Below are 13,939 nucleotides of genomic sequence, written 5' to 3'. Positions count from 1 at the left end.
AGACCCGGGCTCCCTGGACTTCCAGTCCCCTTCAAACCTTTTCAAGTCAATCATTTTAAGTGTGTTCACACACTTATTTGATATTATATATATTTTATAAGTGTAGCAACAATTAAAACTAAGCATTCTTCAAGATATACATGATATATCGCAATATATTGTGATATATCGATGTATCACGACACAGTTGCAATACTGATATTGCACATGTTCATACCTCGATAACGATATATTGTGCAGCCTTATATACATCAACAGTTTCTAGGACAATAAGACCTTTAAATATAGCACCATCGATGTATTTATATCAATATCAATCCAACATTACGTTTGTGGAGGTATCTCCACCTTCATTAAGCTCAGCCTCCCTCTTACAGAACATAAGCATTTTTAGGATAGTTTGGTCATTTAAGAAAACGGGTGCACTATTTGAGGCCAAGAGGATATAAAAAAAACCCAAAGAGATCAGGCAAAATCACATTCACAGTTGTATCATTTATTAATCAAGAAACATAATATACAAGGCCAGATAAAAGTAGACAAAGGGAAACAATCTTTGGTTCTTGTCAATCATGGAGTCGGACATGGCAAGTCTGCAGTGTGTGTAACAAGTCCATGGAAGAAATGTTTGCATTACCATTATGGTAACAAGTTAATAAATCATTGGTGGCATAAATGACCAGACCAATGACATACCGGTATATTAAGTAACCCAAGCAAGTCTGCGGAGTGTTATGAAATGAAAATTACATGAACTGCATGTCTCTCACTGTGATTTACACACAACCATTATGCCATCTTAATCCTAATTTGAGCAAAAGCATTCATTTAAATCACTATGTATTCCTAGATTTGTTTGTACATCCATAAGCTTGATCTATAGTTCTGAGTGCCGTTCACACACCAGTAGCAGACCTGCAAGATCACGAGTCACACGCAGCGCCACGTTGGGAGTTTGTAGATCAGCTCTTTGGCACGCGGCGACGACAGCCAAAATAGGATAAATCAAGCTATAAACTGAATGCACGTATGATTTGATTTCTAATGAATATACATTCACAGCTAAGTGCTTGTCGTGTCAGAATGCCACAGAACAAAACCAAGAGACAAGGGTTGCATAGAGATCCTTTAACATTCTCATATATTATACCAGTTACTACTGCAATGACCGAGGTGGGAGTCCAATAGCTAAACAAAAAGCAAAGAAAATACAGACTGATTTACAAAAGATGGACTTAACTGGCCTAACTGTAATTGGTCAAGTGACACGTCGTGACTGCAAGAACAGCCAATAAAATCAACCGATAGAAAGCGAGCAAAGGAGAGACAATAATTAGGAATGGAAAGTTGTTCCAAATAAAATACCTTCATAAATGATCTCAAGTATGAAAAATAGACTGATTTATTTTTTATAGTGGTGTTTTTCCAAGATACACACTTTAAAATTGTAAACAATAAATACAATCCACAAGATGAGAAGCAACTAAACAAGATGGAACAAAACAAAATCAGAAAAAAGAAAAAGGTAGTAACCCTAAAATGGTCTACGAAGTGAAACTGAAACTTCAGGATAACAGAACAAACAGAACTTATACTGCCTGAAAAAAAATAAGCAAACCTAGACCATAATGAAAAATTTAATTTCTATATCTCCCCATATTTTGTGATTCAAATTAACAGTATTGTACAGACTAAAGACATTATATAATCGACACCTGCATTAAGACAGTAAAAGCCAAGGTTGTGCTACTAGAAGTGGCCTTTACAATACTGCAAACTCTACAAACAATATCCGACACGCATGAACACATACAGGTGGAACTCATGAACACAAATTACGTGTCTCCAATTTCATAGGAATGGACTAATTTCGGTGACTTTTGCCACCCTGAGCAGCATTGAATCTCTTACCTTGCACAAATATCTCTCTACTTTGCACACCACACGTGGAATGTGAAGCAAAAATAATAAAAAAAAGAGAACAGGACAGAAACAAGAGATGCAGGATAAGAGCTATCCCTTCAGAAGGCACAATCTCCCCTTCGTTACCGCGAACCCCAGACAAAACCCGGAAGGACACGAGTAAACCCTACCACCATCGCTGTCAAAACATTTACCAGATAAAAGCAATAACTGCTACTGCAACGGCACTTAGTAGCAGAGGTTTGCACGCTAACGTGTGTGTGTGTGTGTGCGCGCGCGCGTGTGTGTGAGGGCTGCACGCCTCAGTCTTCGGCGGTGAGAGACTGGGGGCATGCCTCTCCCATTAAACCCTCTGTGTCCAGCTCTGGGCCACAGTGACAAGAGTGGGAGCACGGCGTTGCGTCTGTGGCGGGGGGAATGCTGGCGACCAGGCTGGGCACCTGAGGTATGTCCGTTGGGGGCGGAGAGGGGGAGTCGGCCCTGGGGTCCTCCTGGGCTCCGCTGAGGCTCTGGACCTTCTTGCTGAGCTCGTTGCGTTCGACCTTCAGCGCCCGCCTCAGCTTTTCCAGCCGCTGGACTTTCCCCTGCAGGGCGTCGAACTCACGGTCCCGCATGGTTTTCTGTGCAGAGAAAACATCGTCAGTGAAAAAGTTAAAATAAACATAGCATCAACATGCTGTGCTATTCTTGGAGACATTAACGCCAGGCATCTGGAGTGGCTTACCTCCTCTGCCATCTCCAGGAGAGCCTTGTTGCTGCTCTCCCATCTGGAGCGATACATTGTGGTCTCCTTCTCCAACTTCTTGATCTTTTTAGTCATCTGCAGATACACAATTACACATATAAAAGGTGAGCTCTTGAAAGGAAATGTCTTTCTTTCAAACATAGGCACCCACCAACACCCCTTACCTTCTCCATCTCCTGTTTGAAAGTGGTGAAGACCTCGTTGCTCTTGGATAAAGTGGTTTGAAACTCCTCAAACTTCTCGGTGTATAGAGACAGCTAGGAGGGGAGGAGGAAACTATAAGGATACAATCACATCTGAACATTTAAAGCTCCCTCCCAACGTTCTCAACAAACCAACTACAACGTGGTTGTGGTTCGAAATCATGTCACGCCGCTATGGAAAACAGAGCAGAACAGATTCCACTACATATGGAATCTGATCAAATCTAACATGGATGTATAGCTCTACAAGTTGGCACTGGAAAACATCAAACAGCTCAAACAATACTGGAGGGGGAATTAACCTAGCCAAACCAGACTAGATCAGAGCATATAAGATCTTCAGGACAACCATGTATTTGCCATCTTATCGTAGGCCTGTAAAAAAAACTAAATTTGTATATTTGCTTCAATAACTTTACAGACTGGCTGTTATATTAGTAGTTATATTGACATTGATTTAGTCTACTTTATTATTATTACTACTACACTAGTGCTACAAAGCATCCAGTCAAACCTGTTGCTTGAGGTGGACTTCCTGTTGTTTCATCAGCTCACACATCCTTTGAGACTCCACAGCTTCTTTCAGCAGCTGAGAACAGAGAAACCAGTCATGGAATTGGGGGACAAAAAAAAACATGTTTATGTTACAGTATGTAGTACGTTTGATTGATTGAAAATGTTATTCACAGTATATAGAATGGGTACATTTCAAACGAAAGCACAAGTCAATTACTGCTACAAGGATAAAATCATAAAAAGAACTAAGACTTGTTTACACCAGGGTACATTTTCTATTCATCAGAACATTTAAAGACAAATATATAAATATACACTTCCATAAATCATCGTATATACAGTTTAAGAAAATTTAAAAAAGGGCAAAAACGTGTACAGTTTGGAAAGGTAGGGGGGGTGGCGGACTTACAGGGGTCAGTAGGTGCTCTTTGAGAGCGGTTTTGAAGGAGTCTAGGGATATTTCTTAATGGACGTTGGTAGGGCATTACACATTTTAGTGGCATAGGAGTGAAATTAATTTAACTTCTTAATCGCTCGAGCGAATCTGGGTTGCACATGGTTTGTTGAACTCCCTCTGGTGTTGTGGGTGTAGACTTCGTTGACATTAAGGAAGTATTTAGACAGGTACATGGTATCTTGGTGGTGTAGCGAATGTTGTAGACCAGGCCCATTGCAAGTTGCTGTACTCTGTCGTCAAAACCTAAGCCATTCCAGCCTATTAAAATGGGCAGGGGTGGGGTGAGGTGGGTTCTGGGAATAAGGCCAAGTAAGTATAATAGCCTGACCAGTTTGTTTTGGGATGCCTGGAGCCTTGTTTTTAGGGCCTTTGAGGTACTGTGGTACCATGAGGTGTAAGAAACCTTGTATGAGGGCCTGGTAGATCTTCAAGGTATTTTTGTTGACCAGTGAGGAGATCCTGTATAGGAAACTTGTTCTTTGATTTAGTGTTTAGATTACATTGGTGGCCATTTTATCAAAGGAAAGATTTGCCCGAGTCCAGGATGGAACCTAGGTAGGTAATTACATTTATTTTCAGAGTTCAGAGCTGAGGTCTATCTCAAGCTGTATGGCATGATGTGGGTGATTGACGTACAAACTCTTTCTCTCTATCGTGGCGCTCCTCAGACTCCTTGAGCAGCTCCTGGGCCTGATGCAGCTTAGCGTCCACCAGCTGCTGCTGCAGATCCTTGTGCTTCACCAATTTGTCTATGTGCTAGAGAGAGACACACAAACAGTGGAGATCCAGGTGTGGATTGGAAATGGAGTATAAATGGAGTATAAAACAATTTAGTCCCGTTTTCATATAGTTCTTTGAAAGTATGCTGCGAGTTTCAGTCTCAGTTTACTGTATATAGCATCTTCTTCATCATACAAAAAAAGCCCCCAAAACAGAACAGAAATGTTAAGAACTTGAAGACAATAATTCTGCTAACTCCCTCGTTAAACAGAAGGAAGTACCTCCTCTCGCAGCTTGTACTGTTCTATGAGCTTCTTGAGCTTCTCGGCCAGCTCCGTGTTCTCCTGCCTGAGACTGGCGTTCCTCTCGTTGTGCTGCTCCATCTGCGCCTGGATGTCGTTCAGGGTCACCTGGAAATGGGACGTCACCTCCTTCCGCTTCTCCTCCTCCAGGCGTGCCCTCTGCACACCTTCGTCCTGGGGGAAAGAAGAGGGGACTGCGTGAAGATGGTTTCCACATTGGGGCAGGGGTACACCGGTAACAGTAAGATGAAGCCCGTCAGTAAATCGCCATCTGTCTAGATCTGTTTGGGCCCAGCTGGCAGGGGTACACCGGTAACAGTAAGATGAAGCCCGTCAGTAAATCGCCATCTGTCTAGATCTGTTTGGGCCCAGCTGGCCATTGGCTGGCCCAGACAACGAGGCGGGACTACCCCCCTTCTTCTTCGTTTGTTTTTATTTTGACTCGAGCGGGGGTGGGGGTCCCGATCATAGACTGCAACGGTAGCCACGGCCTTCAGAACATACTCCACTTTATGGTAATTATTTTAATAAATGGGACCATAATTTTCCAAAAATAATATTATGACATGAGAAATGAGACTTTAAACTAGTGACTGGAAGCATAAAGTATTCATGAACATGTTTATTAAGGTAATACAGTCTAGGTGAAGTTGGGCCCAAATACATGGACCTCTATGGAGCTATGGGGTTTTCTGGGCCCAATGACCGCGCCACAATAAGCCATTTGTCAGGAAGTCAGGATTTCCTACTGGCTTCAGACACTATTGGCTTCACTGCCCCCTTGGTTTGATCACATAGACACTGGGTTTGAGTGTCGTCACTGTCGGGTGGAAACCTTGTACACGTACGTCCAAAATTGCCTTTCAGGAAATGGAAAAATAACCTGCGTTTCAATGTAGTTATTTAATCACAAGCTTGTGTTAATACTTTTCATTGGTTCAATATTTGTAAAACGCACAGCCACGCTTAACCCCTTTCACTTTTAAAAATCACGATGAAACATGTTATTTCTGCAATTTTTTACTAAGTAGGACATTAATTTACAGGGGGAAAAAACAAAGCAACAATAATGTCCTTACCGTTCTCTGCCCTCAGTGTCCTGTCTCTCAATTATCCTATCCTATTATTATCCTAAAAAGAAAAATGTTCCAATGCAAGGACACAGTGTCACTATGCAGACCCAAAGCAGTGACCTCTACTTTATTTTTAAATGCTTTTATTAAACTTTTGTTTAAGAGCAGCAGCTGCAGCTCATCACAGTATTTCTTTTATCTTCTACCAACTTCATGTTTCTGTAGTGTAGACGGTGTTGCTTAGCTTAAAAATGTTTGTTATTGGTGTGCCTGCCTTGAAATAGATAGTTATTAATATGATGCACATCCTTTCACCGTTTGCTCACAGCTCACTGATATGAAGTTAGAAACAAGTGGCTTTATTTAGTTCAGAATAATGCCTACACCTGTATGACATTAAAATAAAAGCTGTGTGCCGACTATACATTCCCCAAAGACTTTTGCTGAATTCTAAATCTGTTAGTTATAATCATTTAAGCCCAAATTCAGCTTGTAGCCAGGTCTGCTATTTTCAAAATATATTAATGAATTCCCATGTCCCATTTGCTAGCTAATGTTTCCCTTGCTAACTCCATGCCAGTTCATATGTCAAACTGACTACATTTGCATACAGACGGTGAAGGAGGCAATAGGTCTGCGGCAGTAGGATGGTAAAAGCTCTAAAGTAGTGATGTCAAAGCACTGGCAGCCAGACTTGCGTTCCCCCCCCCCCTGTCCTGCAGATGTCTGCCTCTCCCTGCTGGCTATGTGCCACTTTACTTGGGCTCTGGAATCAATCCAGCAATACAGGTTTTACATTTGGATTCATTTGACAAATTCTTTCATAATTGCAAAATGTAGCAGTTATCACAACAAACGCTAGACAGCTCGTGTACAATTGTGGGTTTTGAAAACAGGTTTCTCTGTGTAGTCCATACTTTATCCATGTGTGTGGTGTTTGTGGACTACCTTGAGCGTTCGGTTGTGTCTCTGCAGCTCTCTGCAGAGGCTCTCCAGTTTGCTGCGGGCCAGGATGGCCTTGCTGTGCTCGCTCCGCAGGTTGTCCTTCTCCTGCACCAGCTGCGTCTGCTTCTTCTGCAGCACTCGCATCTGCTTCTGAGAGTTACGCTGCTCTTCCAGCTGACACACACACACACACAGAGTATATTATTACTATAGTAACAGTTGTGAAGACGTCAACATTTTACGGCGGTAAATTGCTAACTGCTAACTCTAAAAATCTGTTTTAACCGTAAAACAACAGTTTATCTTGCGAGGAACCAGGGACATTGTACTCACAATGTCTATGTCTAAAATTATGCCATTACTTGTGGGGGAGTTTGGTATGGCAAAGTTGCATGTTGAAATCTATCATTTTATGAAACCTGAGAAAATTCCAACTGCAAGTATTAGGAAGGTGTCCAAAAGGGAAATCATCAATAGTCACAAAGATAAAGATTCCATGGCACTCTTCAAAATATAAAAAAAGCTTAAAAAAGAAAAACAGGCTAGTTCACCATTGAACAGATGTAGCCTTATTATTAAAGTCACACACAAACACACACTTTCTAGGATAGAGGACGTATACTAGGACAGAGGTCTGCATTGCACCACTGTGTGTGTGTGTGTGTGTGTGTGTGTGGCTGTGTGGCTGTGTGCATGCGCGCGTGCATGCGTGTGTGTGTGCGTGCGTGTGTCTGCACCAGCTAGAAATCAGTACCTAATTTCCATAAGTCACTTTGTGCTCAGCTGTCCAGGCTGAGAGATCAAAGTTTAAATAAAATCTATCAAATGACGCCCTGGTCTTTCCATTCAAGCAAAACTCGATAACCCTAATCATTTACTACCTTTGAGACGATCGGATCCGTTTAGAAACATATCATCGCTGTCGGGAAGAAAACGCTTGTCTCCATACTTTGTTGTTTTTGTAAAGAGTAGAGATGAAAAGATATATGGGGCAACCGCAACATGCTGTACAGTGTACACCATCAGCGTGTTGTGAAATGTCTACATAAAGGCAAAAAAGTGGCAGCGGCGGTCATGTCGGGTCGTTCAGTGTGACAGGATCAAGAAGAGCCGATGCACTAGAGGCTCAGACTGAGGTCTGTAGTGTCTGACATTTTGGGCCATGTTCGTGCAGCGGCTACCAACTGAAAGGACAAACCACTAGATCAGCTCATTTGGGAGCGCCATTTTCCCCCCCATTGTTGAACATCACGCCATGAAGATATAAAGGTACGTTCACACGAGCGGATGCAAAGATACAGTCTACCATTCATTTTCAATGGAAGCCAGTGGCATGAAGTTTACAATGCAAATCTAATGTTTGTTGTAGCTGCTGCAAAAGACACAAAGCCACAAATTGTTGAGCTAGGTTCAACTTCCAGATTCAAAGTTACAAATCTACGACTGTAGCTGCCAATGTGACGCAGCAAAGCGCGAAACGATCGAATTGACACACTGTCTTACGTACGGTCTGGTGCCCGGACCGGGCCGACATGTTTTTTTTTAAGGGTAACTGACAACTGTTGTGCAATCGCAATATTGCACTCGAGCGTGTGCTTTACCATGATCATTGGCACTTCAGTGACACGGGAACCTGGCTTCCTCCGCCATGGCTTGATGACATCACAACTGCCGTGTGAGCAGCACCAGATACAAAGCCACGCAGGATCGGGAAGTGTGATGTCACGTCACGACAAGCCTCTCCAGCAATGACACAAAGGCAGACCTTTAAGCAGAAGCACTCACCAGCTCAGCGTACTTCTTACACAGTCCTGCTAGTTTCTCATCGGGGGTGCTCAGTGTGTTCAGAGTCTGCATCAGGAGAGTGATCTCTTTACCTAAACCACACAGAAAGCATGACGTCACAACACCATCGCTCCATGCGACTATTTTAGACTCAGAATATGTTTTTCTGGGTATTACAGCATAAGTAAAAACTGTGTTTCATTCTAATCCACCGACATGTTACGATTACTTCCTGTCAAGACATTATGTGCAGGTTATTTTTGAGTGGTGCAACCAGCTGTGTGTGTGTGTGGGTGGGTGGCTGGCTGGCTGGCTGGCTGGGTGGGTGGGTGCCTGCCTGCCTGCCTGGGTATGCACTATGCAGCATGGTTGTTTTTCACCACCTGGTGACCACCTTGCATCCTCCTACTACAGTATCTAAAGTGATGTCAGTGGATTTTTATGAAACAAACACTGTGCGGATAGAAAGAGGATAATTCAAGCTTTTTGCACAGCTGCAATGTTGGTGAGTTTGACGTTGTTTAATACAATCAGATAGGACTTTTCTGTTTGGATGAATGGGCTTTCAATTGGAATTTGCACCTAGTTAGCACCTTGCTGGCAATATGGCTGCGGTCTGAATATAGTCAATAGAGCGCCCCCCCCCCCTCGCCCTTTCAGAAAAACGAGTGGCCCAGGAAATGCAAACCCAATGCATTCTCCCATCGGCACTTCTAATATAATTTATTTAAAGACGGTTACGCCGCGGACAAAGCCAACTCGGATCGTGACAAATCATGACAATGAACACAATGTTTTGGGCCGATCAAATCGTTAGAAAGAAGAAAAGAAAGTCAGGAGACAACACTATTTGTTTTGTTTTTCGTCTTATAAATTATTTGATCGGCCCAAAACATTGTGTTCATTGTCATGATTTGTCACGATCCGAGTTGGCTTTGTCCGCGGCGTAACCGTCTTTAAATAAATTATATTAGAAGTGCCGATGGGAGAATGCATTGGGTTTTCATTTCCTGGGCCACTCGTTTTTCTGAAAGGGGGAGGGACTGCGGCGCTCTATAGGCTGTTGATGGTGACGTAACTAGTAAGGTAGGTATAAGGTCAATAACGGGTCTAAAGGATTTAGAACAGCAAGACATTAGACATTAGTTAGTAGCAGTACTTCCTCGTTCTGCTTGCGCACAAGTAGGCCATGTATGGCCTACTTGTGTGCAAGGCGCAAGAATGCCCCTCGACAGAGACATTTCTAGTTTTGTGTTCGGTGTCGGCCCGTGTGAAGTGAGGGGCGCTCTTATCATGACATAACATGTCGATTTGCTCAGACACATATGACGTACATTCTTCATTCATTGTCAATGGAAATGTAATCTTTGTGTAGGACAGAAATAGCCGATTTGCTCGTCCACATATGACGTAAATACACCATTGTCAATGGGAATTTAGTTTGTGTAAGACGAAAATCTACACCAATACAATAGCTGAATACAGGAGGGGGTAGTGGCCGGTGTAAAAATCACACCCGTGTGAAGTGTGGGGCACTCTTATCATTGTACAATATTAGCCTCAAAACTAGTTTACTTTACTGCATCAAAAGTAAATCAACAAACTAGACTATAAACACTGATCAAATCAGTAGTAAGAGAGCGACAATAATTGTGAAAATAGGCGATAGGTAGGCGAGGTAGATAGCCTATTTTCTGTGGAATCGATTCAAACTAAATGTAATCCCTCAACTGCTACATTCCAAATGCTTGTCAGGGTGGTTCAAATATGATTATTTTGTTTGGGGGGGTGGGTCCCCAGTTCAAATATGATTATTTTTGGGGGGGGGGGGCCTGAAAAGGTTGAGAATCACCGTTCTACAGGAGGAATTCAATGGAAGCTTCCCCTTACCAAGTCCCTTCACTTTCCTCTTTTCCTTTTCCATCTTCCTGGGCTCCTTCTCGCCTCCCCCTCGTCCTCCTCTGCCGCCGTTGACTTTGTCCTCCACAGGCCTGTCGGCCTCCCTCTCGCCGGCCAGCAGCAGGCCGTTGAGCTCAGTGCCGTGGGACTGGCCGTTGGGCAGGGCGGCCGAGTCGTCGGCCATGACGCCCAGGCAGTAGGTGCTGAGGATGTCCTCCAGCTGTCTGCTCAGCTCGTCCGCCATGTCTTTCTGGGACATCACCGCCTCCGGCACTGGATTAAATGGATTAAAGCAAAAATAAAATATCACATATCTTTTGTTTGTTTTCTTAGGAAATGTGTGGAAAAATGATGAAAAGGAACATGGAAGGAGCAGGTGCAGTACTTAGTTTAGACAGTTTTTGGTTTAGACTAGTCATTAGTCCTACAACTACAACCTATCTCAAACCCTCACCCTAAACCTATAACCTCCCACGGGGCAGCACACCTAAACCTAACGTTAACCCATGTCTAACCAATGACTAGTCTGAACTAGGTATGCACCCCACACAAGACATCCGGTGGTAGGAAGTGTTATTCTGTGTGCATAGAGAATATTGGTTCCTCTCCCACACACATTTGTGTTGTCACTGCTGTATCCTACTGAGGATGGTGCGAGGAGTAGGACGAAGGCTCTTCTACGTCCTCCGAGGCTGTAGAAGAGCCCTACTCCTTCGCGCTCAACACGTGCAGCGACAATTTCCGCCCGGCTTCCCTCCCCTGAACACGGACCAATTGTGTTCATGTATGTAGACAGTCGACAAAGACCAGATGCACCACGGTGGATTAGAACTTTACCACTGCGCGACCAAAGCGCCTAGGATCCAAGCCCTGCTGACCAATATACCAAAGTTATGTTGGTGTACTGGCAGTGTGCAGAATAAATATCATCATAGAGGTAAAAATGGAAAATAACATATACAGTGAGGGGAAAAAGGGTGGGTGGGGGATTCAGATTTTACAGGGCCAGTTTTGAATTACAGCCGTCCTTTGAGAGCCGTTTTGAAGGAGTCAAGGGATTTGCATGTCTTAATGACTGTTGATAGGGCGTTCCACTGTTCCACATTTTGGTGGCATAGGAGCGAAATTTATTTAGTCCCTTGTTTGTTGCCGAATCTGGGTTGCACATGGTTTGGTGTTGTGGGTGTGGACGTCGTTGACATTAAAGAAGTATTTGGACAGGTAGGCCTACTGTACATGGGTATCTTGGTGGTGTATCGAATCTTGTGGACCAGACCCATTGCAAGATGCTGTACCGTCGTCAACCCTAAGCCATTCCAGCCTGTCAAAATGGGCAGGGGTGAGGTGGGTTCGGCAAGTGAGGCCTAGTAGTAACCTGACAAGTTTGTTTTGGGAAGTCTGGAGCCTTGTTTTAAGGGCCTTTGAGGTGCTGTGGTACCAAGAGGTGCATGCATAGTCGAAGAAACCTTGTACTAGGGCTCCTGTTAGGGTCTTCAAGGTGTTTTTGTTGACCAGTGAGGAGATCCTGTATAGGAATCTTGTTCTTTGGTTGGAATGTTTTATTAAGTTGGTGGCCATTTTATCACTGGAAAGATTTGCCTCCAGGATGGAACTTGGGTAGGTAATTTCATCTTTTCGTGTGATAATATTGTCACCCACTCTAACTAACAGCCTTGTTGAGATTACTATTTGATGAGAATGGATTCCGTTTTTCCCCAGGTGTAAAGATAGTTTATCAGCGAGCCAGATGCAGATTCTACCGAGCTCAGAGTTGAGGGCCTTTTCAACCTGCAGTTTGTTCCTGTCCGAGAACAGTCATCTGCGAACAGGAACAAGCTGCAGTCACAAGCTGATGTCATGTCGTTTATTAGGAACAGTAAAGACCCTAGTATGCTTCCTTGTGGAACACCACACGTAGATCTTGCCTGGCTCAGTAAAACCCACTAAAGCAGCTTTACCTTCAGACTCGGCCCCATCGCCTTGTGGAGGTGTGTTTGTCTGCGGTGTCTCTGCCTCAGACTCTTTAGGACTGCTGCTGTCATCAGGAACTTCGGGAGCATCTTTTGCAGTAGTCGTTATTAACTCCACCTCTCCTGTTGCAGGTGGTGTGTCCTGGGTAACGGACTCTTCCGCATCTTGCTCCTTCATCTTTCTTTTCCTACAGTATCTAAAGTGATGTCAGGACATTATTTCGGTTATAAAATGTTATATATTTGTTCAACACATTTCCCCTCATAACCATGATTTAACATTAGGTTATCTCAGCTTGAATGCACTGTAGAGTTGCTTGCCTGCTTATCTTTTGAACTTGTCCAAAACGCTCTCAACCTCAGATCAAATGCAAATGTTGTGCCCCCAATAAAATCTGAGGCTGAGAAAAAACAAAGCCTTGCTTTTGTTGGACCCTGGCCTTGGAATGCTACCTACAGATCACCAGACTCAATTTACTCAAACGGGCTTCTGTTATTCCCTTAGTGAGCTTTAAAAGGATTGCCATGGGCAGTGGGCACACTTCCTAAACTGTTTACTGTGTCTTACAGTAACTTCTCGAGAATTACAATAAATAAAAGACAAGGTGGACATTCAGATAATGACACATTATGGAGGTTTAGAGAAAATGAGACAACAATATAGCTTACCAACAGAAAATATAGTGAGGATTTCAACTCAGTTAAAGTCACTGATTATGATAACACCACTTGGCACACCTTCAATAATAGATTGAGTTGCTGTTTATTTTTATTTTTATCAATGACCTGTCCTGTCAAATCCAGCAAAAACCTGCTAGTAAAGTAGCCAGTGTTAGCTGGCTATGGCTATGAGTTAGCTTATGTCAGCAAACAAGCTAAGGAAAACACCAGTGAAGTGCACTGCAAACGTCATTCAACGTTCCATAGACATAGTAGTTGCCTGTTGAAAGAGCAGGGCGTATTGCATTACCTTGAACTATGTCTCCGTAAGTTGTTATGTGATAAGTATGATGATGTGCAGTGCAGCTTCAAGCTTTCCTCAGCAGCGTGAGCTGTACGAACCAGCAGCACCGTTCCGTCAGCTTCAATAATCTCCCTCTGTACGCGGCTCGTCAAGTCTTACTAGTAAGCATTTAACTTCCGGTCAGCGGACAGGAAAATAAGAGTCCATAGCTCTAATGCAATTCCATAGCTCTCTGCATTAACGCATTAGAGCTATGGAATCAGATTCAGAGCTAGAGTATGGACTCTAGCTATATAATAATAATAATAATAATAATAATAATAATATTTCATGAATAACATAAATTACAGTGGAAAAGGCACTTACTACTATATGTTGTAAATGATAATAAAATGATCATAAAGTAGTGGATTTTATATTGACAAAACAAAGGGTGC

At 43.1% G+C, this 13,939-nt stretch overlaps 1 protein-coding gene across 1 annotated transcript; it reads right to left on the bottom strand.

Moving 5' to 3' along the window:
* Positions 1 to 475: 475 nt before the first annotated feature.
* txlna (taxilin alpha) lies at positions 476 to 13,641 on the bottom strand. The gene is made up of 11 exons (XM_080787421.1): positions 13,509 to 13,641; positions 12,527 to 12,735; positions 10,560 to 10,841; positions 8,670 to 8,761; positions 6,888 to 7,058; positions 4,846 to 5,040; positions 4,481 to 4,600; positions 3,386 to 3,460; positions 2,833 to 2,925; positions 2,648 to 2,743; positions 476 to 2,543 (listed from the first exon to the last, which is right to left on the bottom strand). The coding sequence occupies exons 2-11, from the start codon at positions 12,714 to 12,716 to the stop codon at positions 2,226 to 2,228; spliced, it is 1,632 nt and encodes a 543-aa protein (XP_080643547.1). The 5' UTR covers positions 12,717 to 12,735; positions 13,509 to 13,641; the 3' UTR covers positions 476 to 2,225.
* Between the last annotated feature and the right edge of the window lie 298 nt (positions 13,642 to 13,939).

The sequence above is a fragment of the Protomyctophum bolini genome (genome assembly GCF_963924005.1).
Source record: "Protomyctophum bolini genome assembly, chromosome: 17".
Taxonomy (NCBI): domain Eukaryota; kingdom Metazoa; phylum Chordata; class Actinopteri; order Myctophiformes; family Myctophidae; genus Protomyctophum; species Protomyctophum bolini.
This window is presented reverse-complemented; position numbering and strand designations above follow the sequence as displayed.

What these genes read in the sequence shown, in the direction of transcription:
- txlna (XM_080787421.1), bottom strand. Translation starts at nt 12,716, where the DNA reads ATGAAGGAGCAAGATGCGGAAGAGTCCGTTACCCAGGACACACCACCT. An exon ending in GAGGAAAGTGAAGGGACTTG is followed by an intron (nt 8,762 to 10,559) that starts GTAAGGGGAAGC and finishes TGTGTGGTTTAG; the next exon opens with GTAAAGAGATCACTCTCCTG. An exon ending in TCCTGGAGATGGCAGAGGAG is followed by an intron (nt 2,544 to 2,647) that starts GTAAGCCACTCC and finishes TTCTCTGCACAG; the next exon opens with AAAACCATGCGGGACCGTGA.